The sequence below is a fragment of the Vulpes lagopus genome, chromosome 3, assembly GCF_018345385.1.
Source record: "Vulpes lagopus strain Blue_001 chromosome 3, ASM1834538v1, whole genome shotgun sequence".
NCBI lineage: Eukaryota > Metazoa > Chordata > Mammalia > Carnivora > Canidae > Vulpes > Vulpes lagopus.
Genome location: NC_054826.1, coordinates 55,663,169 through 55,690,911, shown reverse-complemented (window position 1 = coordinate 55,690,911; position 27,743 = coordinate 55,663,169). Strand labels below are relative to the sequence as shown.

At 34.3% G+C, this 27,743-nt stretch overlaps 1 protein-coding gene across 12 annotated transcripts in view; it reads left to right on the top strand.

The window, feature by feature from the left end:
• CCSER2 (coiled-coil serine rich protein 2) overlaps positions 1-27,743 on the top strand; it is a 186,111-nt gene that overhangs the window by 151,646 nt on the left and 6,722 nt on the right. For 5 of the 12 annotated variants that reach the window (XM_041750642.1, XM_041750641.1, XM_041750643.1 and 2 more), the window contains one exon: positions 1,190-1,279. In XM_041750642.1, coding sequence (XP_041606576.1) covers positions 1,190-1,279 — 90 coding nt within the window. Of the gene's footprint in view, positions 1-1,189; positions 1,280-16,722; positions 16,856-22,227; positions 22,268-27,743 lie in introns of all 12 variants that reach the window. The other 7 variants (XM_041750650.1, XM_041750645.1, XM_041750648.1 and 4 more) reach the window with 7 other exon arrangements.

Here is a 27,743-nt window from a genome sequence, read left to right as displayed (position 1 = left end):
TGTACTATAAGGAATGGAAAAATGTCTATACTACAGAGCTGTTTTTAATTAGATCTTTTATATATGGAAAAGGGAACAATCTGATTAAAATTAAGAAAAATTCTGAATTTTGATAAATATTTTTAAACTAGACACATAGTTTTAATTTGATGCAGTAATCAAGAATTTGCTATGTGATGGGATGCCTGGTTGGCTCATTAGTTGAGCGTCTGCCTTCAGCCCAGGGCATGATCCTAGAGTCCTGGGATCGAATCCCGCATCAGGCTCCCTGCCTGGAGCCTGCTTCTCCCTCTGCCTGTGTCTCTGCCTCTCTCTGTCTTTCATGAATAAATAAATCTTAAAAAAAAAAAAAAAGGAATTTGCTATGTGGGTTTTTGTACAAGAGAGTAAGTATGTTTACCTCCAGTGAGGTTGTTTAATACATAATATGGTTATAGTCCAACTTCATACTAGAGAGAAATTCTCATTATCATTGTTTTCATTCTTTCTTAAAAATTTGATACTTATTTATTTGAGAGACCAAAGTTCACACAATTAGGTACATTGCTTTGTGTTGTATAAATGACTAAATGAGTATGCTTTGAGTGAAACCATATGTAGAGGATTCATTTGTGAACTGAAATGGTCAGATGGATCTTATCAAAAGGCAGTGGTCCTTCAAATTCTTTAGTCCAGTAAGGTTAACACATTATTAAGGAGGCTTAAAAGCACTGCACGTATAAATAGACAACCTAACTTGTGGACGGGTGGTATTTAATATCCAGTTTATTGCCATCAAAAATAAATTTAAGAAACTGTGGTGTAGTGTCTATAGTACCATTATAGTTTAGAGAAATACGTTGTATTTTGCAATTGTATTCTTTATAAACTGTATGTTGATATATATATTTTACATTCATATACATAGTATTGTATATATTTATATACATAGGATCATAAATAATGTGTTCATGGACAATGAAGAGATTCCCAAAGTTCTTACTGTTCAAAATTTTAGCTTTACTGACTGACTCTAGAACCCAATCTCTGAATCAGATGGGAAACTACTGAATAGACCTGGCTGTTTGCCCTGTTTCTGTGGTGGTGGTCTTGTACCCTTTTGTACCCTTTGAGAGAGCCTCTGATTACTCTGTATGTAAATATGTGTATATGGAATTACACCGGTGTCAACATTTGTGACTTTATTCAGGCAACCCGGTGTAACTGCCACCAGAAATCTAAAGAGGAAAAGTGCACATATGCTGATAAATATACTCAAACACCCTGGAGAAGAATTCCCGTAAGTAACATATGTCCTTAACCTCTTCGCATGTCATTTACTCTTTCAATGTTTATTCCACTCTTATTCCTCTAACCTAATAATTTTGAATCTGCCATGACTGTAATTTTTTCTAGGTAAGTTGATTTTTCTTGTGTTTTAGGTGTTTATGTGCTTTCTAAAGCTTCTCTTGTTTGTCTTATATAAATGAATGTGCATTTAATAGCTTTTCTGTTCTGCACACTGTAGCCCATTTTATTTGAGTGTCTAGTCTCTCATTGCATGTATTTATGAGAGTAGTATTTCCCCATGCCCTAAAAGAAACAGAAATCCACAGAATGCAGTCTTCCCTTTTTAGCAGCATGACTCTGGAAATACGTGATGTAGCTTATTCTTTTGTTGTTGTTGAAACCTTTCAAATATATTCTATTACAATTACTCAAGTATAAAGGCATTAAGATATAGATAGTTAAGGTTATGTTTAAGGAATGATTTGGGAATGATTTCTTCTAAACAGTAGAAAGTAACCATGCTTTCTTATTTTTTGGAATATATTTAGTCTAAAATACACTGACCATAATTTAACCTGAGTTCTGAAACTTAGTTCAGGGTGTTCCTGAGCCAGAGAATCATCACATGGCCATCCAGTCATCATAATCCTGTTGTTGGGTGCCAACTAATAGACATTATTTGTTAAGAAAATGCCTAATAAGCCACTTTTGACTCTTCTTTTGCCTTATTTTAGCAGTAGAATCCTAGTAACATAAAATGAACAGGGAACCATAATGGTTAATGTAATCAGCAATCCAATTTTTTAAAACCTAACTATAGGCTTTAAAGTTTATTACTTTTTTTTCATTTTCATCTAATAAGTAATTTTCTCTGTGTGCTCTAAGGTACAATGCTAATAATTAATTTATTAATTATTAATTAATAATTAATTTATTCAACAGAAGTTTGTAAGCTCCCATCTCAGTTACTAGGCTCTTGAAGTAGAAGTAGGAATTGGGGAAGAAAATACACAGTCCAATAAGGATTCCTTCTTCCATTAGCAGGTACTTATCAAAGGAACTGGTGATGTGATACAATTAAAGTGAAGAGAGTTTTGTTAGGTTCAAAAGATGAGGAAGGTCTAGTTGGAAGAATCAAGGAGCTTGTTGAAGAAGGTAAAGGTTGTGGTTGAATTCTAGAAAGTGAAATATACTGGTAGACAGAGATGATGTAATATTTCTTTAAAGGAGGTGGAAACTTACAGGTTTGAGGAAATTGCAAAATAAGGCTACCTTTTGCTTCTAGATAGGAGTTTGGGCCTCCCCCATTTCTCCAGTTTCCTCACAGATATTTGTGCCTTCTGATACTGTTACTAAGTAGATTGGTAATTTCTTTAAGTGTGAGAAGTTCCATTTTCCCATCCTCATGGGTGTTTTTATACCATCTCTAGCTTCTTCGATCTTATTGTTCTGAAAACTGGATATTAATCAAAGGTAAATGGTGGGAAACAACCCCAAGACATTGCTTAGTTTACTATAATTTTGGGTGAAATGAAGGTCCGTTTTTCAGTCCAACACTCCTAACAAACCCAGACTTTAGGCTTTCTTGCCATCTACTATTTTAGAATCACCTAGGTTAGGACTTTTGTTTTATACTTATCTAAGCTAACAAAAGGCAAGGAGATTAAGTGGGATATTAAAGTTTCATAATCAATCAGTGACTGAGACAATACTGTAGCTTCAGGCTGTTCACTGCTAGTTCAAGGTGCCTTCCCACAAAGGTACACTGAGGAGCCTTGAAGGATTGAGAGAGGTTTTGCTATTGAAATGGGAGAAATATTCTTGACAAAAGGAACAGTACAAGTAAAAGTGATGATGAGGTAGAAAGATACATTTAGGCAATAGTAAGTACATGATTTCAACTGCAGCACAGTTGTATGTTTAGGGAAGTAGTTGAAGTTGGTGTTAAAGCCCATTTGAAAGATAGAATTAAAAATTTTATCCAGGAATTACTGAAAAAGTAATTTTACTGAGTTGTATTTAGGTAAAGAGGTAGTTACATATATTTATTTACTTAGTTAATGTAATGTAATACATGATATTAAGACAATTATTAACTTATTAACATTAAATATTGAGTTTGTTTTTAAAGTTGATTTTTAGGTTTTTGGCACTTAAGATTCATTTGAAATAAAATTATTGTATCTTAGAAATCATTTTACAATAATAAAGATTTTCTTTTCTCTCCTAAAAAGTTATACTTGACTCTACATGTTCTTTTTTTAGCAGGAACTCAACATATTTAAAAAAGATATTGATGTTGGGTAATGCAGTTGGGATTCTTCTTTGGCAACGAGTCTATTAGGTAGTGATTTAGAGAATCAAAACATGTTGTATTTCAAAATCCCCAAGTTTAGCGTAGGCAACATTTTTTTGATCTGGCTCATAAGAGTTTGGGAAGTTTGAAAGTTATAGTCTGAGCCCTTGTTCTTTACCATTCCCTAAATATATTGAGAAATTTAAATGACACTCTCTGAGTTAGTTGAGGATCTGAAGTAAAATGTAAATCAGGTTTATGAGGCATATATAAGCATGTCCTCAGAACATTTCCTGGCATCCGAGGAAGAAATCTGTTTGTAGTAGAAAGCATTGAAAGATGGTGGAGAAAAGAGAGATACCATCTATAATACTTGTTGGCAGCCATTTAGGAGGTGGAAAGAAACATAAAATAAAAATAGACATTTTTGGAAGAAATAAAGGAAAATAAAGGAAGTGGATTTCAGATTTAGGGAGGGAAAGAAAGAGGGAAAAGAGATAAGAATGGGCTATAGGAAATTATGGTACCGTCGGAGGAGAATGGAGAAGTCTTGCTTCTGGTGAAATATTCTCATCTGAGGGACAGAGTACCTGATAAAGTGGCGAGATGGGTAACCTGCAAAGAACAGCAGTGTGGAGCGTATCTAATCATTCACACAAAAGTAGTTGAAGTAAGACTAAGAATACTAGGAAGATGGTGATTATGTGAGAAAAGATGGCGCTTATGTGAAAAGATTCATTTAAAATGTTTTAGATGTATTTCCAGTGTTGTTTCAAAGCATTTAACATCAGTGTTTGAAGATTGCACATTAAGTAAATTCTAAATTTTCACAATATATACATTTAAAGCACTTGTTTAAACATCTTACTGAACTAGAGAAGCCAAAATACCAGAAAACCTTTCTAGACTCACACTATCAACCTTCTTATTATTTATCCCCTTGAATCTCCAAGAAGGGATTATAAGATGGACCCAAGGATCCACCTGACCTGTCACATAATGGCTCACATGGATTACTCTTAAAATTGAGTGTAGAAAGAAATGCTGTTATATTAGTATCAGTGGGAAAGTTGTCTACCAGTTGAAATTCGGAATGTACACAATTAGATCTTTACTAGTTTTCTCTCGTATCTTAAGAACTCACATTATTATATAGCAAAGAGGTGAGAAAAGATGATTTTATATACATTTTTAAATGTTCTCTTAGAATTAGTTTCTAGTAGTGAATCAAAGATTTAATCCATTTTATGGTGTATTTAATAGATATGTATATAACTAAAATAAGTTGAACAATTAGAATGTGGTCCACATTATCAGCAATTTTTGTGCTTAGAATTATGATCTAATGTCTCAGATTTACTGGATTATGCATATATCTCAAAATGTCATAGTTAAGTATGTTCCTATCATAACTATTTATAAAATAGAAAAAAAAATCAGAAAACCTTATCATAGACATATCGCAGAAATCATGTCAACTGTACATAATTTCCAAAGAAAAAAGGGTTTGCCAGGGGCAGCATGATGTATGTACTGTTAAAGAACTCTGCTCCCTCCCTTTTTTTTGCTTGCCTGGGAGATGAGACAAAATATTAAATGAAAGGAACATCATAACCCAAAGATTTGTCTTCAGATGACTGCTACCTAAGTCCTTTTTCTTTTACACTATATGCCTTCCTGATTTGGGAGTGGGTAGCATTATTAGTTAATTTATGTGAGATTAACGTCCTGATTTTATTCTTCAGTATTCCATTTTATCCCAATTGGAGAGGTGTCCTTTTACTACTCATATATATTCTGAAGGGAATTAAATGATTTATTTCTTTGTGGAAGTGTTTATTTATATTCACTATTGTTTATATATAGCATATGCCACTAGAAGTATTTTAAGTGAAATATTCATATACTTTGGTGTTTAAACAAATAATAATTATAATGTTTCACGTAATTATTTTTAAATTGTTAATGTCTAGTCAGTCATTTTTAGAAATGGGCCATTGAATATGGCCTGTTTCAATGAGCTAAATGCTGACAGGAGCCATCTGTGTGGCTGAGCTATCACAATCTAGCTGCATGTATTTATGACAACACAACAAGAATTCTGTTATATGTATATGACTATTATATGACTATTTTATTTTAGAAGTTGAGTGACTTGTCTGGTCATAAATTTAAGGGTGTCTAAATTTGTGCCCTTCAGTGCCGAACCAAATAGGGCATTTTTAAAGCTTTGTATAAAGTATCCATTGAAAGAAGCAAAGTTTGTATCTGCAGTGTAGCTAGAAAAAAAAGGATAGCACCAAAGTTTTCTACTACTGGGATCCATTTCATTTGTGTAATATAGAATTTAATTTATTGACTTGTACATCAAGGGTATAGATATAGAAAGATTTTACTCTTAGAAATTTAATGATAGCAATCAATGAGAAATGGATAATTCTATTAGCTTTCAAGAAGTAACTTGATCAAATCAGTCTTTCAGAAGAAATTAATCAGAAGTTAAGTGGAGATGTAGATTCAGAGTGTGGAGGGGACTTGAGTATATGAAAGACAAATCTTTGGTGATAGAGTTTCATCTACTAGGACAGCTCAGTATTGTTAGTGCTAAGTGCCACAGGCCCTTTGCAAGCAAGTAAGAACATTCCAGGAAGCTTCCTAAAGTCTTCCAGAAAAGGGAGAAATAAGCGAACTAATCATGAATCAGGAAGTTTTAACAATTCAGTGTTAAGTAAAAATCCCCACACTAAATTCAGGTGAAAACTGTCATCTGTTCTCACCTCTATGTTAAGAAAAAGCAGCTGTTTGAGGGAAGAGCTACAAGTGTTCTGGAGGAATTGGCTCACAGCTCCTTATCTTATCCCACACGGAGTTCACACAAATGTTTTTACATGAAGACTTGGTCTTGTTAGGCTTTATGAAATGAAATTGCCTCTAGAACCCTGAATTCAGACGCTTTTATTTTTCGTGTTTTCTTTTTCCTTTATTTTGTTTTTGTCCCACCAACTTAAAGTATAATTAGAATATTTTGTATATTGTTAAAACTATATGTCAGATATCCCAGGTATGTTTTTCTACAAGTATATTTTATTTTTCCTCTTGGATGGAATATATTCATATGCATACCTCCTGCTCTTTGTTTTTATATAAAACAAAGTGTTTTAGAGAAACCACTGTGATTTCTCTAACAGAAAGCACCTCCTATCTACCATTTCATCTAAAAAGTCATCAGAAGTTTAAAGTAGACTCAGAGGAGCAAAAAGATACTTTTCTGGCTAAAGTTAGAGAACTTCATGAGTTCATAGTATCAACTATGAAAAAATTAGGCACTTTGCCCTCTAGATTCGTGCTCCAGTAGAAATATAATGTGAGCTACACATATAAGGTAAATGCCCTACTATCCAAAATAAAGTAAAAAGAAACACACAGAATTAGTTTTATTTATTTATTTTTTAAAGATTTTATTTATTTTTTTGAGACAGAGTGCACACAAATGGGGAAAGGCAGAGGGAAAGGGAGTAGTAGACTCCCTACTGAGCAGGGATCTGATTGAGGCTTGATCCCTTGACCCTGAGATCATGATCTGAGTTGAAGACAGACACTTAACTGACTGAGGCACCCAGGCACCTCACACAGATTTAATTTTAATAAAATATTTGATTAACCCAGTCGTATCATTTAAACATGGAATCAATATAAAGATATTGAGATATTTTACATTCTGATTTTTGGGTTTGTTTGTGTATCTTTACCATTTGAGGGGTATTTTCCATTTCTACAGCATTTCATTTCAGACTATCCATAATTCAGTTCTGTGTGGTGGTCATTAGATTAGGCTTTATATCTTTTTTTAAGATTTTTTATTTATTAGAGACAGAGAGAGAGAAACAGACAAAGGGAGAAGCAGGCTCCATGCAGGGACCCTGATGCAGGACTCAATCCAGGGTCTCCAAGGTCATGCCGTGGGCGGAAGGCGGCCCTAAACTGCTAAGCCACCGGGGCTGCCCTAGATTAGGCTTTAAACCTGAACTAAGTAGCTGGAATTGACGACCCCCTCCCAGAAAAAAAGTACATTCCTTCTGGTTTTAAACCATAAGACCATTCATTCATTCATTCATGAACTTTGAGTAGTTTATTCTATGTTTCAATCCAGTGTGCTAAGGGTTTTGGATACTAAATCAAAGACATTGCTTAATTCTTAGTTTATGAGGAGGAGGGGCAAGATGGCGGAAGAGTAGGGTCCCCAAGTCACCTGTCCCCACCAAATTACCTAGATAACCTTCAAATCATCCTGAAAATCTACGAATTCGGCCTGAGATTTAGAGAGAACAGCTGGAATGCTACAGTGAGAAGAGTTCACGCTTCTATCAAGGTAGGAAGACAGGGAAAAAAGAAATAAAGAAACAAAAGACATCCAAGGGAGAGGGGCCCGCGAGGAGCCGGGCTGAGGCCGGGGTGAGTGTCCCCAGGACAGGAAAGCACTGTCCCGGAGAAGCAGGAGCTTCACCAATTCTTAGTTTATGATGCTCACAAGCAGACAGCAAAGGTAAATCAGAGATGATAGGAGAGTTAGGCTCTGTTTCTGGACCAGAGGGTGGTAGAAATGTGTTCCAAATTTGAGAACTAGACCTTCTGGCTCTCAGATCCATCCTAAAACTGCTGTAACTTACAGTATACTTGAGTTCAGGAGTGTACTGTGTTCCAGCACTCACCGCTAAAACAGAGCCATGCATCTGGGAACTTGTCTTGCTTCTGCGATCTTTTTGCTGAAGGTCAGGTCTCCCATCCTTTCCTTACAAATTATAAATCTAAGTCTAATAAGTTTCTAAGTTAAGTTCTTTCCACAAGTTCTCTTTTGTTTTAGAAACACTCCCAATAGATAGGGAATCATGGGGAAGCAACACTTGCTCTTAGTGCTGCTGCTTAGTGTTGCTCAGATGTCCAGTATTTCTGAACTTGCCTGGTCTCATAGTTTAGTTAGTCATGTATTTTATAGCTATTTCCATTGTTTACTGTTGAAAGGAGTAAATTATCTTTATTCTTTTTCATACTTAGGAAATTACCTTTAGTTTATAGAGATGAGAATTTTCTTAAATATGTTTTCCATCCCCCCCCCCAAAAATATGACCCTACCACTATAATCAGTGTTTTGAATAATTTTCCTCTGTATTCTTCTAGTGTGCATTATAGTTTTATTACTCTATTTTTTTTTACTTTTTATTTTAAATATTTACAGGTTCATGAAAAGTTATAAAAATAGTACAGAAAGATCCTTTGTACGGTTCACCATTATCCCACAATAATTTCATTTTATGTTAGCATAGTACAATATCAAAACCAGGAAATTGACATTGGTATATATGTAGTTCTGTGCCATTTTATAACTGTGTAGATTCCAGCAACTCCACCATATTTAAGATGCAGAATTATTGTGCCATTACAAAGTTCTGCTATGTGTGCCTCCTTTTAATAGTCACAATAATTTCCTTCTTCCTCTACCATTCCTAACCCCTGGCAATCGCTAATCTGGTTTTTCATACCTATAATTCAGACATTTCAAGAATTTTGCATAAGTGACATTATATAGTGTGTGAGCTTTTGAGATTGGTTTTTTTTTTTTTTTTCACTCAGAATAACACCTTGGAAATTCATCCAAGAATTTGTGTCTGTCAATAATTTGTTCCTTTTTATTGCCAAGTAGATTTCCCTGATATGGATGATCCACAGTTAGTTTAACCACTTCATCTCTTGAGAGATATTTTGATCATTTCTAGTTTTTGGCTATTAAAAATAAAGCTGCTGTGAGTACTTGTGTAGAGGATCTTGTATAGATGTAAATTTTCATTTCTCTGGGATAAATGCCCAGTAGTGTAATTTTTGGGTCATATGATAATTCTGTGTTTAGCACTCAAAAAAATTCCCAAACTGTTTATCACAACTGCCAGAACAGTTTCTCATCAACATTGTATGAGTGATAGTTTCTCTGCATCTTTATCAGCTTTTAGTAGTGTTATTATTTTTAAATTTTAGCCATTCTGAGAAGTGTGTAGTAATATATCAGTGTAGTTTTAATTTCTATCTCTCTAATGGCTAATAGTGTTAATGTCTCTTTGTGTGCTTATTTGCCATTTTCTTGAATATATCTTCATGTCGTATTTTCTAACTTGATTTTTATTTTTTTTTTACTGTTAAATTTAGAGTTATTGATATATTCTCTGAGTCCTTTACATAAGAGTAAAGGCTGTAGTTTGGAAATATTTTCCCCCAATAGTTCGTCTTTCCATCTTCTTCAAAGAGTCACTCAAGAGTAAAAGATTTTAATTCTTAAGTCCAATTTATCAATATTTTTTCTTTTATAAATTGTGCTTCTTACATTATATCTAAACTCTTCACCAAGGCCAAGACACTGAAAATTTTGTTTTCTTCTGAAGTGTTTCTAGTTTTACATTCTACATTTAAATCTATGATCCATTTCGAGTTAATTTTTATGTAAGGTATGAGACTTAAGTCAGGGCTCATTATTTTCCAACAAATATCCAATTGCTTTGAATCAATTTTTAAAAAGATTATCCTTTTTCTATTGAATTGCTTTTGTGTTTTTGTCAAAGATCAGTTGATTATATATTTGTATGGATCTACTTCTGGGTTTTCTGTTACATTGATCGATGTGTCTACCCCTCCACCATTACTACATTATTTTGATTGCTATAACTATAAAAAGTCTTAAGTTGAATGATTCCTTGTACTTTTGCTTTTTCATAATTGTTTATATATTCTAATTTATTTGCTTTTCTGCATAATTTTAGAATTAGCTTGTGTTTATCTAAAAAAGATCTTGCCAAGATTTTGACAGAAAATGTGTTATACCTAATATCCTTTTGGAGTTAGCATCTTTAGTGTGTTAGGTCTTCCAGTCCATGAATAAGGTATATCTCTCCATTAATTTATATCACTTTTTTATTTCTTTAATCAACATTTTCTAGTTTTCAGAATATAAGTTCCGCATATGCTTTCTTAGATTTATTAAGTATTTTATCATTTTGAGTAATTAAAATGATATTGTCTTTTAAATTTCAGTTTCATGTGTTCATTGCTGGTATTTAGAAATACAATTGATTTTTGTATATGGATCTTTTATCCTATGAACTTAGGAAACTCACTTCCTAGTTCTGGGAGTTTTTCCTGTAGATACGGATTTTTATATGTGGACCACATGTCATCAAAATAGGAACAATTTTCTTATCTGCAAATAGGAACAATTTTCTCACTTTTTTATCTGTATGTCTTCTATTTCCTATTCTGATCCTATGCCACTTACTGTATGTTGAATAAGAATGATGAAAGTGAAGATTCTTGCCATGTTCCTGATGTAAAGGGGGAAAAGCATTCAGTCTTTCACCATTAATTAAATGTTAGCTATAGATATTTGAAAGATGCTTTTTATCTAGTTGAGGGATTTCCTTTCTATTTCTAGTTTGCTGAGAGTTTTCATCATGTATGTTGGAGTTTGTTCAGTCCTTTTGCTATGCTAATACATATGAATGTGTCATTTTTTTTCACTTTAGTATATTAATTGCATTGATCATTTTTTAATCAATCTTGTTGACCTAAATGCCACTTACTTACAGTGCATAATTCTTTTATATATTTCTGAATTCTAATCAATAGTATTTTGTTAAGGATTGTTTATGTTTGTATTCATGAGGAGTAATAATCTGTTGATTTCTGGTTTTTGTTTTTGTTTTATACTATCACTGTCTGGTTTTCTGTTAGGGTAATTCTAGCCTCATAAATGAATGGGGAAGTATTCTTTCCTCTAGTTCTATTTTCTGGAAGAGAATGTGTAGAATTGGTATTAATTCTTTAAACACTGGCAGAATTCTCCAGTGGACCATCTAGGCCTGGAGATTTCTTTTTGGGGGAAATTTTTAGATTGTTATAGACCTATTCAGATGATCTCTGCCATCTCAGATGAGTTTTCTTAGTTTGCGGTTTTGAGAAATTTGTCCATTTCTTCTCATTTGTCAAATTTATGACTGTAAGGTTACTCAGAGTATTCCCTTTTAATGGTTGGAGGATCTGTGTTGTGACCCTGTTTCATTCATGATTTTGGCAATTTGAATCATCTTTCTGATACTCTTTATCATTTGTAGTGGTTTGTCAATCTTATTGAACTTTTCAAAGCACCAGCTTTTTGTTTCATTGATTACTTTTTGATTACTTTTCTGTGTGTTCAGTTTCAGTGATTTCTGCTCTTGATTGTATTCTTCTTTCTACTTACTTTTGGTTTATTTTGGTATTTTTTTCCTAAGTTCAGTTACTGATCTGGGGTTTTCTTCCTCTTTTCTGTTACTGCTATAACTGTGTTCCACAACTTTCAATATGTATTTTTTTTGTATTCAGGATGTATATGCCGTGTGTGTGTTTAATTTTCCTTGAAACTTCCTTGATCCATGAATATGTTGTTTAGTATCCAAGTGTTTGGAAATTTTTCTATTACTAATTTCTAATTTGATTCCCTTGTGGTCAGAAAACACATTCTGTGCAATTTCTGTTATTTTAGTTTTCTGTGGTTTGTTTCATGGCCTACACTGTGGTAATATTCTATGGTAAATGTTTTGGTAAATGTTCTATGTACTCTTAAAAAGAATGTATATTTGGCTGTTACTGGATGGAATATTCTGTACATATTGAATAGATCCTCATTGTTGATGGCATCCTTGAGTCCTGTATCATTGCTAATTTAATTGCCTAATTGTTTTATCAATTAAGAGAGAAGTGTTAGGACTATCCAACTGTAATTGTGGATTTGACTGTTCTTCTTTCACTTCTATCAGTTTTTACTTCATGTGTTGCACAGCTCTGTAGTTTGTTGCATACACATTTAGGATCACGATGTCTTTTTGGTAGATTGACCCTTTTATCATTTTATAAGATCACTTTTTGTACCTGGTAATTGCTTTGAATCCTCCTTTATTTGATACTAATTTATAACCACTCTTACTTTCTTTTGCTTTTTTGCATGGTAGAACTTTTTCTTGTTTTACTTTAAAACAACTATATTGTTATATATAAAGTGAATTTTTGTGACCTGCATATGATTGTGTCATGATTCTTTATCCACTCTGCTAGTTTCTCTACTTGGTATCTGTACATTCTTTTTATTTAATGTATCAGTATGTTAAGCCTGCCATTTTATTTTTTGTTTTATTTCCTCTCTTCTGTTTTCTTCCTCTCTTCTTTGCTTCTATTTTTTTTTTTCTTGCCTTTCTGTGTGTTACATATATCTCTTAGAGTTCCATTTTGGTTTATACATAAGTGTTTTGAGTGTATCAGTTTGTATGGAACTGTTATAGTTGTTGTAGGTATTATACCTACATAACTTATGTAGTCTACTAAGTAGAGAACCTTACTACCCTTTAAGTCCCTTTCTCTCCCCCATTTGTAATGTAAGTGTCTTAAATATTTCCTATACACACCTCAAGAATGACATACGACAATATTAGAGCCATGCAAGGATGGAAGCCTAGGCTCACTCGTTGGTCTTTTCTGTTGGGATTAGGGGCTGGGGCTACAGTTTCTCCTGTGACATTTAGCAGGTCATTGTGTACAGGTTATATGAACTGCTAGGCTGCCTCTTTCCTGATTCTTTGACATGGTTCAGGATTCTCTTGACACTGTTTCTATTTTTGTTTTTGTCTTCACTCACTGGCATTTCTGTGTGCTGGCTTCTCCATCACCTAGTCTAGGATACATTAAGCAAAAAGATAACCCAGGCATTCTCTACTATGTTTGTCCTCAGATTTCAAGATTCCTAGCTGTTCTATCTTCTTAGCTCCACCTTTCAGAGTTTCATGTTCATTTCATGTATAATGTCCAGAGTTTTTGCCTGTACTTTGCAGAAAGAAAAGAGGGAAGTGTTACCTATTTCATCTTTTGATGGAACTTTCTAGAACTGGAAGTACTGCTCCTATTAAATTTTAATCAAAGTATATTTCTACTCTCTGAAAGTCACATAATGAAGCTGTAGTTGACACTCAGAAAAGTGAGAAAGCTATTCTCAGGATGGTTATATTTCATAGAAGAGAGAAATACTCAAATCAACACAATGAAAAGCAGAAGAAAAATTCCTTAAGACAAGTGCTCATTAAATGACGTAGATATTTATAAACAAGATTGATCATAATGAATTTAGGTAGGATCCAGAGAAGCTTTTAGGGAATAGGTTTGAAATGGGCTTGCGTTTGGAAGGCTTGGTAGGAATTAGGTAGATGGGGGTGGAAAAGTGAAAGGGAGACTAAAGTAAAATGAGTAATATTCTTTGCCTTTCTAGGCATAAACTGAAATGACAGCTCTTCAACCAATTCAATAAACAGGAGCCCCTTGGCAGGAGCAGGCATAGCTATTTACGTATTTCTTTCACAAGATTGTCTCTCTTTCCCTCTCATACTCAAGCCCATCCCAGAGATCATGATTTATTGGTCTTGGGTGAGTAAAGATGGGTATCATTGTTTTGTTTCTAAAATTCTTAGGTGCTTGCAATGTGTATCCAGCCCTGATATTATAGCTTCATCTCTAGTTAAATACAATAATTTCATTTATGTTTTAATAGCTTTATTTAATTCAGTTTATTTTTTTTTCTTTTTTTTTTTTTAATTTTTATTTATTTATGATAGTCACACAGAGAGAGAGAGAGAGAGGCAGAGACACAGGCAGAGGGAGAAGCAGGCTCCATGCACCAGGAGCCCGACGTGGCATTCGATCCCGGGTCTCCAGGATCGCGCCCTGGGCCAAAGGCAGGCGCCAAACCGCTGCGCCACCCAGGGATCCCTTTAATTCAGTTTAAATCCATAAACGATTATTTAGAGTCTGCTGTGTGTTAGGGACTGTTAGGCAAACAAAAAAAAGTAGGACATTGAACATCCTTTAAAACTCCTGCCAGGTTCTAGGTATTGTGGCAGATACTTTGACTTAAGTTATTTCAAAGAACTAATTCAAGAACATTTAATACCAAGTTGATTGTTTTAAATGCCATATAAATAGTTATAAAATTAAAGGATAACCATGATTGGAGTGGGGATAATGATTCTATGAACTTTCTAAAAACTGAAAGAATCTTAGAAATGAACCATTTTGTCTTAGTCTATTTGGGCAACTGTAACAGAACACCATAGACTGGATGGCTTATAAGCAATAGAAGTCTTTTTCCCACAGTTTTGGAGGTTGGGAAGTCCAAGAGCAGAGACACCAGCAGATTCAATGTCTGGCAAGGGCCTGCATAGACAACCATCTCCTCGTGTTCCTTTTTGGTGGAGGGGGCAAGAGAGCTTTCTGGGGTTTCTTTTATAAGGGTACTAAGATTACCATTCATGAGGTTCCACCCTGATGACCTACTTGCTCACCTCCCAAAGTCCCTACCTCCAAATACCATCACACTGGGGGAATAGGTCTCAACATATGAAATTTTGGGGAAACACAAACAATTCATTCTGTAGCACATTCCAATCCTGCATCTTACAAATGAGGAAACTGAGGCTTACAGAAGATTAGTGACTTTTTCAAGGTTTCAGGACTTAGGGAAGATCCAAAGAAAAACAGTTCCCCGACTCCCAGTTAGTACTATTTTCACAAACCTTCAGAGAGAATTTATTTCTTAGAAAAGGAATCTCTGACTGCTGGTTTAGCTCATCTACAAAATACCCATCTGAAAGTGTGTTTACCCAGTTCAGTGGGTAGAAGCTTGGCCCTGGTGAAACTCATAGCAAAAGTGCATGTCCCTTCTTGGTTGAAGACTTGTTTTGTGTAAAACTTTTGAACTAAAACATTTCTGAAACAGCAAAATAGAATTGTATCATGCTTATCTTTGGAGAACACTTGGGATTATCACCCTATTAAATATTTTCTAAGCTCTTTTCACAAATATCTGTGGCTAAATTACTGGAGAAAAGACAATAATTTCAGAAGATCAGATTATGATATACTAGGATATTCTAAAAATAATTAATTCCACATGATTTCTTGGAGCTATTTTCCCCCTTCATTAACAGAGAAAGTGGATCATTTTGTTTTTTATAGTGAGCCAGTATAGCTATGATTACTCTTATATTTAAATAAGTATCTGATTATACTGAACTGAGCCAAGAAATATTGATACAGAAGTGGAAAAAAATTTTATTTGAACCAGTGTTTATTAAATCTGTAAACACCAATAAAAACTATATTAGTAATTTTCTAATGAATTATTTCTATGTCAGATTAATTCATCTGAAAAATTATGCTTACCTTCTTTTGCAAATTGAACTGGATATGATGATGATGATTTACAGCTTATTTTCCTTGACAGTTTTGTTAGTGTTTTAGTAGTTTTATTTGTAGTTATATTTTAGTTGGTGAGGGAGCTAGGAACCGACCTGAGACCCAATCTGGTTCTATTTATGAGACATTGAACAAATTTTTTTCTTGATAACCCAGTTTTATCTGGAAAGTGAGGAAATTGAAGTAAATGCTATTGCAGATATATTCCAATTCTGATAATGTTATTAAGTAAATCTAAGAAGCCATAAGTTACTCATACTAAAAAAAGCATGCATGTTTAACCTGTGGCCTGTATGTCAGATTCTTGACAATACTTACTCTCAAAACATCCTAAGTCTTTTTAATGCTGTGTTGGTTCTGCTATCTTCAGCCAATGTTCTTTATTTCACCTGCTAATCCTCTGGAAACCTATGATTTAAAAAGAAATGAAAATTTTTTGTATGATAGTTTTTTGTTGCCTGATTTATAATTGATGCAATTTCTGTGTTTGACGATTAAAACTCTATCTCCCCTTTTAAATGCTTTCACGTTAAAAGACTGGGATCTGCTGTTTAAAAAAGAACTATATGATGATAAATGTAACCTATGCCAAAAAGAATAATATTTTATTTCTTATGTATTACTATAAATACTACGGGAAAATAATTTTTTCTTACAATATTTGAAAAAATACCTAGGTTTGGTATGTTGTATTTTTAATCATTTGAACTATCTGTGTTTAAAAAAGAATGAAATCTGTCTTCTTATTAACACTATTGTTATTTTTTTTAAAGTATGACTTTGGTTTCTCTATTTTTCGGTTCCCTTTTTTATTATACCTCCCTACCCCATCTCTCTCTGCACAGGGTGGGTATTGTGCTCCCTCCTTCTCTTCTTGGCAGGGCTCCTTCCAGGGGATCCCACGGACTGTTCCGCCGCACCGCAGACAGAGTGAGTCTGTGTCTCTCACTCCTCTCCTGCTCTGGCTTCCCGTTCATGGTATTTCCCCTCTGCATGACCTGTCCCTCCCCCAGCACCCCGCCTCCCGTCCAGAGTGACCTGCAGGCATGTGCTAAACCAGCACTTCCTGGGCTCTCTCCTATTAATTAACCCTTCCTTTGACTGCATGTGAATAGACTTCTACTTAGAGCCTTAGGAGAACTACCTGAAGTTAATTTCATTCTAATGCTGTTTAAACCTATTGCCAGTGGCCCTAGACCTTCTGACATGCATCTGCCTTAAATGTATTTTCTTTTTTTGTGACCTTGAGATATATGAATAACAATTTTTTATCTACATCAAAAATATACATACTGTATACAGTGATATGAACAGATGCATACTGTTTGAGGGAGCAGGCTTACTAGACCATTGCACATTTCTTTAAATATTACCTAATCAAAAAGCTGTGATTGCATTTCACTGTCATCTAAAAGAAGTCTTTAATCATTTAAAGGACTTTTTTTAACGACTAATATGTTTTTGTAATTCATCAGCTGCTTTACAGTCCAGAAGAAAATGGCTTCTGAAAATGCATGGTTTACTAACATTTCTAATGATTTAGTAATGGTTTGACTTTAAAAAAAAAAAAAAAAAAAAACTTTGTTTACATTGAATCTGCTTTCCAGAACAGTGTTTTATTATTTATATTATGTACTTAAGTACACCTGGTAAGTTGGTTATATTTTATCTTTTTTGAAAAGTCACCCAAAAAAAGCTAATATTAATAAAAAAGAGGTATTAATATTGTCAGTCAGTCACTTTTATGCCTCCTCCATGGATTTACCCTGATTTTTTATTCAGATCAGTTTTTCATAAATTATCTTTATCCATGTGAAGTATCAAAGGTCCCAAAGGGAGAAATTTTAAGCAGTTTAAAATTAAGAATGTGATTTATTTAAATAAAAATTCATTTATTGAATTAGGCAAAATTACGAGGTATCGGTGTGAATTTGAGACAAGGTTTGAGGTTTATTTTTTGGCTTTTTTGCCTTTGCTTCCTTTTTGTGCTTTTTGTTTTAAAGAAAAATAGAATAGAAAGTTTGTACAGGCTTTTATATCAAATTATTTAGTAGCAAGTTAATTTGTTTAGTGGAAGCAGTGAGAAGAGGGATTCCTTCTCTTCCTCCTTTTCCATCTCCTACTTTTGTAGGCTTCCCTTTTACTTCTCTTGTCTTCAAGTACTTCCCTTTCCTTCCTCCTCTCTGTAAGTATTCCTAGCACATAAGAAATCACTTTAACCCGCTAGTGAACTAATCTTTCAAAGGCAGCTATAACATGATAATATATTTTTAGGCTTATAGCTAGTAAATTGCATCATTTGACAGATTTACCTCAGATTAACATCCTTGCCTTGAATTTGCTCTAGCCCCTTTTTAGTTCCTGTCCTCTTTCTCTGCCATTCTTCTACCTCATTCTTCTTCCCTTCAGCTAGCTATAATGTGGAATTGAAGTTTAAGGTTGATTATTCTGTATTGCAAACAAAGATTTACGTTTATTTTAAAAATATGTCACTCATTTCACTAGTTTCTTATTTGTATAGCTTTAGAATTTTCTGGTCCTTTTGTTTAGTCGTTGGCCCTCCATTTTCAAATGTTTCTTCCTTCTTGCCTCTTGGGTTAGAGTTGCCTTTTTCATTTCCCAACTATGAAGAAGCACTGTCTTGCAACCCTATCAAGATCTGTCTTTCTGACTTTTGTAAATCAAACCTCCTTTCTCCTCATCTTCAAATTAGTAAGGAGAAAGTTTTGGTTCTCTAGAATTTGGATATGTTAGCCACCTATCAGAAGATAATTCACAGCGTAGTCTTGAGTAAGTTCTAACAGCTTAGGTAAGAGAACTGTCCCTGGAACTTGATCATCGAGACTTGTAGAACTCCTTTATGGAAAGTGATAATTTTCCATAGTGTTCATGGCTTTCTGATATTTCTTACTGAGCTTGGGAAGATTCCTAAAGGAAAAATATGTTCTAAACACTACACTATTTTGGATTTACCTGAGAACAGCTAAAGCAGTTTACTAATAACATTATTTTTATTGTAATTTTAAAAAATATTTTAAATTTCTCTAAAATGCAGAATTTTTATAGAATGTAAAATATAGAATTATATATAAATTATATAAATACAGAATTTTAATTTTTAAAGAATATTTTGAATTTTTCTAAAATAGAGAAAAGAAGGGTATGGAGTCCAATGGTTTTTCAGAGGGTTTTGGATAGATCTCCCCTTCCTACACTAAACTTAGTGAAATAATATTTGTCTCCATATTTAGTTAGTATGTGATTCAAAGGGCTGATTTTTGGATGGGTTAATTCTGTAAGTGATGGTAGATACTGGAGAGAGTTCTCCTTTATTATAATCTGTTTCATTAATAAGTTCTTTCTGAGGCCCTCTTAACATCAACATAAGTGAACTGCCTTTTCTTCTAAATGCAAAAGTCAGGCAGGGTTTAATAAGGGCAATCTGGTTTTGTTTATGTTTTTAATTATAAGAGTAGTAGATCTTCCAGCATAATGAGATAGCCTGTTCTGGATATGTAGAAAGTGAAATAATTAATATTTACAGGGAATGTTTAGCTCTGGTCACTCAGGAAAGCTGCACTGGCCAAGAATGTTCTTGGTGAATTTAAGAATAACTCTAGAAAAATGGAGAAAAAAGAAAATCCTGGTCTTCTTATATTTTTATCTTTCTCAGGAAATTTTGACTTCCATTTCTTTTCTTGAGTATATCACCAGTCTTAACTTGATGCTTGTCTTCTAATTTCAAATTAAATTTTTCTCTGGGTTAGTAGAAAATATCTAATTTTAAACATAGAAGGGGTCTTTTTCTTGTCCTGACTTCAGCTTTTGTCCGAATTGACTTAACTAACATTGGTTTAGTCTTTTTGATTTCCAGCTGTGTAAAATTAGGAAAAATAAATAACCTACCTCAGAGTAGGAAAATTGAATAAAAATAATGGCTTTTGGCAGGTAAAAAGCCCTAATCATAATCTCAAGTAGCACTTCTTGCCAGATCATATGCTTTTAGGAATACTTGATTTCTGCAAAAGTATATTTTGAAGTAATACCTACTTCTTGTCATGCCTAAAAAGACTATTAAATGTGCTCTTTAACACCTTGAAAGAATTCACAAACCTTATGAACCTTTACCTTTCATGTGCAATCACTTAGATGAGACAAAAATAGTTTTTAAACAATAAAAATAATGTAAGTGCATCTACATTAATAGCTCAGCAGTTTCTTGATGTAGTGTTAGTATTGCCTGACTTCTAAATTTATGTTATGGTAACTATCTGCATTCCACCCAGAATTACATTAAGAATGATGATTACATTTTCTTATATCCTCCTCTTCTTTTTATAACCCTCAGAGAGTGTTTCACATACCTTTTTGACAAATGACACTTAAGAATTCATGTTATATCACAACCCAATACATGTTTACTAAACGAAACTATGTACTTACAACCCCAGCACACAAGTGTATTTGAAATTAAGATAAAAGTTGAATGAATAATACTTTCTCTTAGAACATATAATACTCTCATATTTTCTTCTTAAACTTTTGGGTTTTTTTTCACGTAGTATCATTATATGAACATTTTGGTTTAGTAAATATTGAAAGTATCATTTTAATGGGTACATGTTAATACATTATTATGTGACTGTACTATAATTAATCTTTTCCTATTGTTGGGCATTGATGTTGTTTCCATTTTTCCCCACTAAATAGAGATACTCTTGCAATGCCATTTATACTTGTGTATAGATCAGTATCATCATCTCTCTTACATAGATTCCTGGAAGGAGGTTGCTTAATCAAAGGGTTTGTGCACTTTCTAGAAACACTTGATGTGTATTATTGAACTGCCAAACGTGTTCATAAGGCATATGTTAATGTGGCTCACTCTGATTGGCTCTACCATGTGACTGTAATCAATTTTATATGTAAGGGTAGCATTAGCTTCAGTGCTTCAATGAGAAATTAGCTCTGGGAGTGACTTTTCATAAAAATAAAATATTTTCAGTGAAATGGAAACTGGGATAACTCAGTAAAAATTGAACAAATAATATAGAATATGACACTCTGTCCATTTTTGCAGCTAATTCCAAGTGCTGTTTAGTTTAGTCATTGGTTGATTGACTAGAAATGTGCATCAAACTCATGGTCCAGGAGGCTGTCCCATAAACTAGTTTCTCTGGGCACTTTGCAATGATGAGAAACACAGCAGTTGCTGTTTTTTTGTATAAGCCTTTTACAACAACCTGCTCTGTAGATTGTGGAATTGTTTTGTTAGCTGTATTTGTTGTACCATATGCCTGCAGTATCTTACTCTGGAGAACTATATCATGTGATATTGATCACAGCAATGGAATGGTACTATTATGTTTAGTTTTGTTTTCTGAACTACTCTGAATCCCAGAGGTTAAATGCTAATGGGTTCTATGTCTTAGAGATAAAGACCCATGAAAATTAAGCACCTCACACTGATTGTGCTTGGGTAATAAATGCTTATTACTTAAGTGAATGTTAATCAGTGTGATAGTTTTTAAACAAGTTAACTGATCAAATTTAAAAAGCCATTGAACTCCTTATCTCAGAATTTGTTTATATGTAATTTCTCTTTATCAATCAGCTATCTTCTCTAAATTCTCTGAGATCTAGAGGCACCGTTCTGAGATCTAGAGGAATAAGAGCATTCCTGATTCCCAGAAAACTTTGGAAGCTGTGATGGGTTAATGTGAATTATACGGCAGAATTCCTTCAATCTAGTTATATTAGGGATCCAGTCATGTCTTCCATCTTTGTAGTGATGTGAGGATAAGTTAGAACATCATATTTAAGACAGACATACGTGAAGATCAGATTATACTTTAATTGGTCTTTAATGCAGCAGTTAATAATAAACGTAAACTAATGTTGAATTATATTTAGCTTATAATGTGCAAGACTTTCTGAAATTATTAAAGAAATTTCTACTTGATTTGTAAGGGATTACATGTGCTAAACCTTTTTAGATCTTTGGAGTATAAATATTGTGTCAAAATCCTTTCAGTACTTTATTTGGTAAGATTCTTCAAATGATTCCTTTTAAGTGTGAGAAGTTTTATATATTTTGTTCTGTGATTATGAATATTTATATTAACTTGCAAACCTCTTTAGCAAGAGGGTATAAATTTATTAAAAATGTTTTCATTTTACATAAATATATTAAATAAAATAATACTGCCTGGAAAAACACAACAAAAGCTAAGCAAATACTGTTGGCTGCTATACCCAGTCATGGCAATTCCTTGGTGTTGTGTGTGGTCTCTGACAACCATTGTCCTGTCTTTTTCTTGTCTCTGCTCTCCCATTATGCCATTGGCAAGGAGTTGAGAAGTTAGTCCATTACTTCTCTGACAAAGCGTGGTACAGTACAATTTCAGATTTTTTCCTACCACCTTCCTCATAGTTACCTTTTGTTTTTGTTTTTTTTTCCAATTTGCATGATGCATGTCAGAGCCTGCATGAAAATACAGGCATGTTACAGATGGCTCCATTTCCATCTTATAGCTTAAAATGTATTTAATGATAATAATAATAATAGTAATAAACTTATACGTACCAAGAAAATAATTTGAGGTAATTCCTGTGTCTGCTATGCAGTAGCATTATTATGCATTAGAACATTTCCTGCTTTCTACCTTACACACGTTGACATATTTTTCTCAGTCAGGACTTGTTGTTCCTAGCTGCCATCTTATCTTTGGTAACTCTAGAAGAAAATGTTTACAGAAACTGCTATGAGTATTTTTTCTTATGCTAATACTAGAAATCTTTCAAATGGTAGGACAACAATAAAGGTGAAGTTTTTCTCAGTGATGAATGCTAATTTGCCTTTTCTTGTGTTCAGTGTATTCCTCCAGTAGGGCACTTGGAACCATTTTTTTTCCCACAAAATATTGTTGCATATCGTGACTTGAGTTTGGTGTCTAAGACTTAATCTGTGTAGGATAGATCATCTGAGGAAGAAATAGGACATTTTCCAGGAAAGTTAGTCCCTGAATGTTGGTATTGAATTTTCCTATTATGTTTTTATTTTTTATTTATTTTTTTAAGATTTTATTTATTTATTCATGAGAGCCACAGAGAGAGAGAGAGAGAGAGAGAGGCCGAGACACAGGTAGAGGGAGAAGCAGGCTCCCCGCGGGGAGTCCGATGTGGGACTCGATCCCGGGACCCTGGAATCAGGCCCTGAGCCAAAGGCACATGCTCAACCGCTGAGCCACACAGGTGTCCTGCCTATTAAGTTTTTTAAATAATCACCGTGCTATACTTGCGTATTCTGAACATCTGTGAATTCATTGGAATTACCCACATAACAGAATAATAGTTTTAGTGCCGCATTTTAAGTTCTCTGTTCCGTTCAAATTGTGGCTTTACTATTTGCTAAAGCATGTGAATTTCAATATGTTACTTAATTTCTTTTAACTAAGTTTACTCATCTGCAAAAATAAGACAGTACTTTCTACTGAGTCTCTTGTGATAAACAGAGATCACACACGCAAACTTACATATAAACTTAGTGTTTGACTATTTACCCTTGGAAGAAGGGAAACTGTTCTCTCAGAGCCCAGAATATAGCATTTCTCAAGTATTTGTAATGTGTCAGGTACTATATAAAGCACTTTGGTAGGCATGTTATCATTTATTATTTACAACAATTTGGTAAGGTGTAAATACTGTTACTATCCTCATTTATAAATTACGAAATTCCATCTCAGAGTAGTAAGACAATTTACCAATATCTCACCAGAAGTAAGTGATGGAGTCAAAACTCAAACCCAGGTCAGTCTGATTTCAAAAGCTAAGTGGTTCAGTATTGTGTTGTACTAGCTCTGCCATATAACCGTATATAAATTTTTTCTGTACTTTAAAGTGCTTTGCATGTCCTAGCTCTCTTTTATCTTCAGGAAGGCACTTAAGGAATCTTGACTTCTGTATCATATCAGATATGCCTGCATTGGGTTTAAAACACTTAGATATAACTGACATTACTGAAATACTTATTTGAAGCCTAGAAAGCTCTTACCGTATAGCAACTAGTTTTTATTCTGCTATAAAACTTGCCTTTTCTATTTCAAAACCCTGTTACAAAAGGACAATGGCTTGAATTCATCATTCTCACACCTTTTAATAATTATAGGTGACATTTATTGAGCACTTTTGATATGCTAGGACGTCCTATGCTAAGTGTTTTATGTGTATAATTATATTTAGTTATTAACATTAGAAATGGAAAATTGTTGAATGCTTGTTCAGAGTTTTCCCAATTTATTTCATCCAGAAATGTCTGTCTGTAGGTAAAAAATAGTTGTAGCTTAGCTAGTATCATGGGAGGTGCTGTGTCCTGGTTAATTTATAATTCTTCCTGCTGCCCTTCTAAACATTAATCATTATGCTAACCCCAAACTTGTTTAGAAAGAACATTTTTTTTTCTGTTATAAGATTTTTCATCAGTGTTTTTTTTTTAACTTGTTTTTATTGGTTATTAGCGCTGCATCCCTGACCTAATAGGAAAAGTATTATTTTGATTATTTATTACCAAAGAAGCAGTTCTGGAATATACCAGTTACTAATATTCATTTATTTATTAATTTATCTAGAAAATGTATATTTAATCCCTGCTATGTGCCAAATACTAGGAACACCAACTATAAGAACAAATAAAGCTTGGTACATACCTATAAGGAACTCGTATCTCTGTTTATTTTTGTAAGCAGCCCAAAATAGACATTTAAGATTATCAATGAGGAGCCTACCAATCCCTTGCACAGTTACCCAGTAGTACCTGTGGCACTCTTGACCTTCATACCTGTAACCGTTGCCTCTCAGAATTCTCAGAATGGTGTGCTGAGGTGATGTATCTAACTAAAGTAAGGCATGAAGTTGCTGAGTCTGGTTAGAAGCGCTTAGCTCTGCAAGGGTGGAGGACTAAAGCTCTATGTATTTGTGACTACAGGCTGTTTCCTGAAGTCTGCCCCACTCCCCAGTAGGTGGGATTCCTTTTGTCCTGAGTCTTCTGGGCTGCTGAGCCCAGGAAATGAATGGGCTGGTGGACTACTTTTTTGGATACAGATTAGTACTTCATCATGCATCTCCAAAGCAAGAAACCTGTAGCTCATCTTGAATTCCTTCCAAGTAGCTGCTTACTTGACCACTTTAAAAAAAAAAAAATCTCTTTTACCCTTTTCAGTTTTGCTTTCAGTGTATTAATTTTAGGCCCTTATAATTTTTCATCTAGGCTATTAGTAATAGCATACTGCCTGGCTGTTCTGCTTACAATCACCCCTCCTGAACATTGCTCACTAATTCCACCAAAATAACATCCTAAATATATATATATATTGGATCTTACGATTCCTCTGTTTAAATTTATCAGTGTTAGTCAGAACCACTTAGCCTGACAGGAGTTTCTTTATGCGCTGTCCCTTGCCTACGCTTTCCCGCCAGCACTGGGATCTCCCAATTCAGTCTAACAATTTGAAGTTACTAAAACATACCATATTCTTTTTTTGCCTCTGTGTTTAGCATGTGCTGGTGCTCAGCACTGAGTGTTTTTCCCTTCTTGTCTACTTGGCAAACCCTTAACTCATCTTAAAACTCAGTTCAGATATTGGTGATTCTTGGATGCCTTCTATGACCCATACAATCAAGCATATTTTTCCTTTTGTTCTCATATGTTGTTATGCTTGAGACATGGTCTCATCATTTGTTTACGTATCTCCCTCACTAGGTCTCTCAACCATAAGAACCGCATTGTATTCACCTCTGTATTTTTCTGTACCTAGTACAATGCATGATGTATTGTAGACATTTATTTTGTTTTGTTTTGTTTTTTTAAAGATTTATTTATTTATTATAGACATAGAGAGCGAGAGAGGGAGAGAGAGAGAGGCAGAGACACAGGAGGAGGGAGAAGCAGGCTCCATGGCAGGAACCGGACGTGGGACTCGATCCTGGGACTCCAGGATTGTGCCCTGAGCCAAAGGCAGGCACTAAACCGCTGAGCCACCCAGGGATCCCCCTATTGTAGACATTTACAAAAAAAAATGAATAAATAGTCTTTGATATTCATTCCCGTTGGTCTTATCCATGAGAATATGGGATCATTTTTTATTTATTCAGAATTCGATCTAAGGGTGTCTGAGGGCATAGAAGCAGTAATGAATGTGGGCAGGAAGAATTGTTAATATCTTGCCTTTGTGTTAATATAGTTGAATGTTCAGAAATTAGGGAAAATTGTGCTGCAAGCGACAAGGTCTCAGAAATGCATCTTTGCTTTGTTTGGTAGAGGTTAAGAGGCAGTTTGTCATTTAACTCGCCAGCAGGTAGCTAATGACAGTTCAGTCCTTAGTGGGTAACCAGTTCTATGCAGTCATCCACCTTGAGGAGAAGTTGCCTTGGTCCTCACTATACTCATTTCTCCATCTTCTTTTTTTTTTTTTTTTTAAGATTTTATTTATTTATTCCTGAGAGACACACAAAGAGAGAGGCAGAGACAGGCAGAGGGAGAAGCAAGGAGCCCAACGCAGGACTGGATCCCCGGTCTCCAGGGTCATGCCCTGGCCTGAAGGTGGCGCTAAACCACTGAGCCGCCCAGGGATCCCCATTTCTCTATCTTCTTTAAGAGACTTTTTTCTTATGGTAGTGGAATTGATTTCCAAACTAATTTTCAAATAAATAATAAAACAGGACATTTATTTGGGGATAGGGAAATTAGATCACACTGCTAAAATTAACTTTTAATAAAAATACAAAATCTGCATTATTTATAAAGCATTTAGAAACTACTAATTTATTCACTGTAATTAAGTAATAGGCGTCTTTTATATAATTGTTCAATATAACTCCTCAGATGACTCATTTTTATTATTTTAAAAAACCTTATTATTTTTAAATTCTTTAATATTTGATATGCAGCTTTATTGCATTTAGTACATGCAGTACATCTTCCTGCTATACTTCTATTTAGTTTTCTGATAAGCAGTGGTCAGTTGAGTAATAAAAGTACACTAGTCCTCTCTGCCACCACCCCCATCCAAAGCTTTGCTTTATTTGGTTTCAGTTAACTGCTGGTTATTTTGGAGGTTTTTTTTAAGATTTTATTTATTCATTCATGAGAGCCACAGAGAGAGAGGCAGAGACACAGGCAGAGGGAGAAGCAGGCTCCCCATGGGGAGCCCAATGCGGGACTCGATCCCGGGACCCAGGATCATGCCCTGAGCCGAAGGCAGAGGCTCAACCACTGAGCCACCCAGGTCCCCCATCAGTTACCTGCTGTTGACTGCCATGTGGAAGCAGATGATTGTCCTTCTGACATATTGTCAGATCAATAGTAGCCTAATGCTATGCCACAACTCTTACATCATTCACAACTCCTACATCACTCACCTCCGTTCATCTCATTATGTAGGTCTTTTATCATCTCACATCACAAGAAGAAGGATGAGAGAGACCACATTCACATAACTTTTACTATAGTAATTGTTGTAATTGTTCTTTTATTATTAGCGATTATTGTTAATCTCTTATTGTGCCCAATTTATAAATTAAACTTTATCATAGGTATGTACGTATAGGGAAAAACATAGTAAATACAGAGTTGTTACTACCATGGGAGGTTTGGGAACATATTCATGCAGATAAAGGGGGGACTACTATAATGAGAATAGGACTAATGGATAATTTATCTATAGTTCACAGTGCTCCTTTTCTGGAGGTTTGGCTGTCTTAATCTTAAGTTTAATACTTAATTAGGAAATCATACCTTTTTGTGCTTTGAGCTGATAGCACATCTATACCTTTTTTTCGTACTAGCAATAGGTATGTTACAATGAAGTCA